This window comes from Symphodus melops, assembly GCF_947650265.1.
Source record: "Symphodus melops genome assembly, chromosome: 14".
Taxonomy (NCBI): Eukaryota; Metazoa; Chordata; class Actinopteri; order Labriformes; family Labridae; genus Symphodus; species Symphodus melops.
The window spans coordinates 15,628,146-15,633,370 of NC_136704.1; the positions used below are offsets into that span (position 1 = coordinate 15,628,146).

The window sequence follows — 5,225 nt, forward strand, 5'->3', positions numbered from 1 at the left end:
CCCCCCCCCCCAAAAAAAAAACCATTTAAAAAAAAATCTAGTCTCTGCTGTTTTTTTAAACACGCTTGATTTTTTTTTCCTTTATGACACAACTTAAGGCAAGGAAATAGAGTAAAACTGCAACTGTAGGATGTAAATGCTAACCGTTTTAATGAACTGAAATCAAGGTGAAGGAAGTGAGGAATTTCCCCAGGCTAAGAAAATCCTGCAAATTTATCAAGACGATCATATTTGGACAATTGTTCGCACCTACATATGAAGACATTTAAACCCCACAGTCACTGAGGTTTTTAAGATGTAATCAGAAGTTTGTGGGTTTGGGTTAACTAAAAGAAACTTTTGTCTATGTCTTACTTGAATGAAATCTTTTTCTTGTAAACCCATGCAGATTAAGCATTGCTTAATGCATATTGCTTAATAGTTAGATGTCCACAAACCTTAATGTATTTTCCCCTCTGATTTCTGCACTTGAGCAGATGTTTGGACTTGAGCTGCTTCATGGGAATCACGGGAGGTTTTAGAAAAGTCTCTGACATCATCAGCCTGCACCTGTCCCTCTGCTTCTCCAACACTGGCCCGGATAGAGGTCACGACCCCTGAAAGTCTCTGCTGATTGACAAATGCTGGCTCTTCCTTTAAGTCTAACTTTCATGTGATATTTATTACTGTTGGGCCTGAATTTAAATACTCCCAGGGCTACTACTACAACCATGTAACCATTAACCACAGTCATGTTTTAAACAATATTTTGAGCCCCATCTTATGGATGACAAAGGAGCGCTCTCATTTGATCTCAACCTGCTCTGTTGTTGACGAGTGAAGCAGTAGGTTGAAACACATGTCACAAAGCCACGACCTTCTCCTCCTGTACAAGAAAATGACAGTTTATAAAATGAAGAGTAAATCCACCTGCTGTATCCCTGAGCGTGCGCCTTCAGGTGTGTTAGTCAGACCGTCAGGTCTGCTGACGGATGCAGTGACAGGGGAGGACATAGCACCCAGCCTGAAGGTCCAACCCCAATATCTCATCCTCATGACACATTCAAGGATAAACTCGGTGGAAAGATCCCTCAAATTTTCAGCCAATGTAAGGTCTTGCGAAAACGACTTAAAGGAGGTGGATTTGGGAAACATTGGAATGTGTCCTTGGTTAGGGAAGCATAATGGGTTTGTGAGGGGGGGGGGGGGGGGGGGGCAAAGCCTACAATAAAAAAGTACATACACAGGTATTATAAACTTTAAACTTAGTATAATGTTCAGTATAGATTAGAAACCATGATAGGATCTGTTGAAGTACAGTACAGCACTCAAAGTACAGTCATTTTCCCTGGCATGACTTGCTAACTAAATCTAGCATGGATTTCAGCTGCAGTTGGGTAATTCTTGGCATAGTCTCGCTCCTATGATAAAAAAATAAATAAATCTAGATTTCACACATATTATGTGGAGTAATAGCTATCAGGGACTTGGGATTTTCTGGGAATATGTTGAGAAAGCCGGGGGGGGGGGGTTCTTGTCAGAACTCTAAGACCAAAGGGGTTTCCATTTATCCAGAGACACTGTGCTCACACGCTTCGAAGCTCCCTTATAGTTTGGATCCAAAGCTTGTTTCGCACTTTTTGACACACTGTTCTCCTTGCACTTCTCTTTGATTCACTTGAACAGATTTTCTTTCTGACTTCTGTGTCTCCGAAGATTTCTGTCAGTGTGGTATCTCTGCAAACACACGCTGTGCTGAAGTAGCTCTAAGGCTCGGAGCAATCTCAGTTTATATCAGTCCTCACAAAAGTGTTCTACCCTGTCTGATCTCAGTCCTTCGAATCCCTCAGAAAAGTATAGAAAACTAAAAGCTAAACTGGCCATAATGCTCTTCACAAACACATGTGCTTCTATGGGAAGTAACATAGGGCCTTCTTGCTTCTGCCACACCCTTGTCATGCCAACGCTCCAGATGTCATGGGAACGGATAACAGCTGGTGCTGGTGCAGGCAGGCTGCGTGTGAAAGGGCGCTCCATCTGCAGAAACCCAATCCCTCTGTGAAAGCAGTGGAGGATTAGACACTTTTGATAAGGTCATCAAGACATTTCTATCAACCTAACACATCTGTAGGACCAAAAGAATTATTCCATTTTAATGTGTGTTTTCTGAGTCTTGTAGTAGCTTATGTCTTAATTATAATGTCATTTTTTGAGCAACATGTGAGTGCACTGTCTGTGTTTCAATCCTTACAAGTAATTCATGATTTCATCATGTACTGAACCATGATTACATGCTGCAGAAGAGCAAATTAAGTCTTCAAAAGTAAACACAAGAAGACAGTTGTTGTCTGGCTGAGGTTGTGGTGGCTTTGGGAAAAGGGGGAGGAGAAAAGTTATGAAAAAAACTGTACACATGCCAAGTCCTGGACACTTAAATTAGAGGGGCAGCAAAGCAAGGGGGGCATGCTTCAGATTTGGAGAGGGCTGCAACTTCAGACCAGACCCCAAGAAATTGTTGCTGTAACATTGAAGACATAAATTGTAGGATTCCTAAATCCAAGTTTTAATGTGCTAACAGTTTAGCGCACTTTTCCAGTTTTTCAACAAATAGCATGCTTAGAATCTAGAACTCAATTTACTCCTGTGGTTAAAAAGCCACTTGGGTGCGCGTCAGAGCCACAGGTGGCGCACAATGTCCACCGGCTCTCCAGCGAGTGATGCTGAGGACTATGAGACATGCAACAGACGGACTCTGGAGAGGAAAACACACAAGACCACCTGCTATAAGCTTAACAAGTATTCGGATGAGGAGTTGGAGGATGACACCGTGGAGGTTAGGACGAAGCATCCTGAGCGCAAACTTGCCAACAAAGCGCACCACCAGAGGGACGCTCGCCAAACGCAGAGAAACGCGGCCAATGCCAGAGAGAGGGCGCGCATGAGAGTGCTGAGCAAAGCTTTTTCCAGACTGAAAACGAGCCTGCCTTGGGTGCCTGCGGACACCAAACTGTCCAAACTCGACACACTGAGGCTCGCCTCGAGCTACATCTCTCACCTGAGACAGCTACTGCAGGAGGAGCGCTTCGAGAATCGATTTGCGCACCCGGTCAACTTGGTAAACAAATGCAACTTTGTAAAATGAGTCATCACCTACGCAATCAAGTTTAAAGGCTAAATATCTCAGTATAAGTTATTATACGTTTTTAAAGTTTTATAATGAAATGAAAAACCTCCAGCTGTTCATTAACTTGAATATTTAGAGCGGTTTTGTTATGTGTTGGATGTGTTTCTTTCCTTTCTACTTAACTTTTTGTTTTTGCCCTGACAGACCTGGCCTTTCATGATGACAGGACGGTCAGAGGACAGCCAAGATATCTCATCTACTGTAAGACTGTGTGGAGCCACAGCCTAGCCTTTCACTCTTCAAAAGTAGAATCATCCTGTCCAGTTAGTGGCCATCTTTTGGATAATCATCCACACATTTGTCTTCAAAGAGCTTTGAACTCGACCTTTGACCTGGCTTGCAAGAACAACGAAGACAGTGGAGAAACATTGTTTTCAGATGTATTCTTGTGTGTGCATGTTTGCTGTAATAAGTATGTTGGCACGCATGTTTACACCGTGTGTAAGCTCTTTTACTTTTTTTATATAACCTGATTTGGTTTTACCAACTACTCCCCCCCCCCCATCTATTGACTGCTGGACTGTTTAACACTTGATCACTAAACATCATTTGATGTATGCTTCAGTTAGAAGAGCTCAGTCATCCCACAACTTAATATTTTCCACCTCTTGTGCTTCTCTTGTTTGTAACCAGCAACATAAGCTGTAGATCTACAGTATTTATTTTGTTTGTGTTGTGGTTTACATTTGTGCTATAAAATTACTTTGACAGTGGTTGTCTTATGTCCTTGTGTTCAATCAATTCAAAACCTTTACATTTTCCTTGTTTTTAGCTCTGATGTGCATCTACTGAAACAAACAGTAATCTAATCAATAAATCTCTGCAGCTGTATCTGATGGTCCTGTAGCTGCAACACTCAAGGTTGTATTGGTGGTTTCTGCATGTAACCAAACTCATAGTTTGTATTCGGAAAGACCAAGAACCCGTTTACAGATGAATATTCTATCATTTAGTTTGTTGGGTTTTTGTTTATTGACGAAATATAACATGTTTCTGGAGACTGTTTTTTTCTTTAAAAAAAACAACAACAAAAAACATCTGATGTAATGCAGATGCAGCTGTGTGTGTCTTTGCTATTACGCTTCCTGCTGCCTGTATTTATGATCATTACATCTCCAATACAGCCATAAGAATTGTAAATTACACAAAGTCAATATGATGAGGTACCACATCACATGTTGGATCTGCTGCAGGACTCCAGAGCTGCCACATCAGACGATGTGCAGTTGTTCAAATTTCAGTCAAAACAAAATCCTTCACAAAGTATTGGTCACAGGGTCAGACAGGCAACACACACACACACACACACACACACACACACACACAAATTGGCAAAGTTACACACATTCTCACAAACATCCACTCTAAGATGGAGAAAGTTTAAGTCTTCTCTTGCTCTGACTCCTTTCTTTCAGTTAAATCTGATGGGAGCACAGACGGATGAAGAGTCGCAGCAGGGAGAGACTAAAGAAGATAAAGAGAGAGAGGGAGACTTTTCATCAGGTTCGTGTACCGCCGCAGCTGTTGGCAAGCTGGTGAGTTTCCCAGAAGTCTGAGCCGCTCTCCTGGGAGAGAGAAGCCACTCTGCCGGACTCACACAGCTAATGAGCTGATGCCTTCTCTCACACTCGGCCTGCTCCGTCCTCGCACCATCAACTCCAAATGTGCCACAGAGGAAAAGAGACTTGTAAATATCTCATGTAGTTGCTGACTGCACTGAAAATAGGGACCGTTTATCAAAACACGACATAGCAACATAATTATGATGGCTGAGATTGTTTGCTCATTTCACAGATAAACTAATTCATAAATCTATGGTAGACTAAGTGGGATATTAAAAATATTGCTGCTAACATGAAATCCTGTAGATATTCCACCTCAGCCGATGCACATTGTGATGTTGCATGAGCGTCATCTCGTGGTGAAGAAAATGAATACATGCAAATACATGCTTAAAATAAAATACTATTTTCATCACTTTAAGTTTTAAAAACAATCGATGTGCACTGAATGCAGAGTGGAACTCTTTAGTTAATAGATTAATAAAGCAAATTAAGAGCGA

The 5,225-nt window shown here is 41.7% G+C and overlaps 1 protein-coding gene across 1 annotated transcript; it reads left to right on the forward strand.

The window, feature by feature from the left end:
• Window positions 1–2,671: 2,671 nt before the first annotated feature.
• msc (musculin (activated B-cell factor-1)) lies at window positions 2,672–3,391 on the forward strand (the record flags this gene model as incomplete). Its single annotated transcript, XM_079361437.1, has 2 exons — window positions 2,672–3,094; window positions 3,308–3,391. 2 exons carry the CDS (start codon window positions 2,672–2,674, stop codon window positions 3,389–3,391), a joined length of 507 nt encoding a protein of 168 aa, XP_079217563.1.
• Window positions 3,392–5,225: the final 1,834 nt, after the last annotated feature.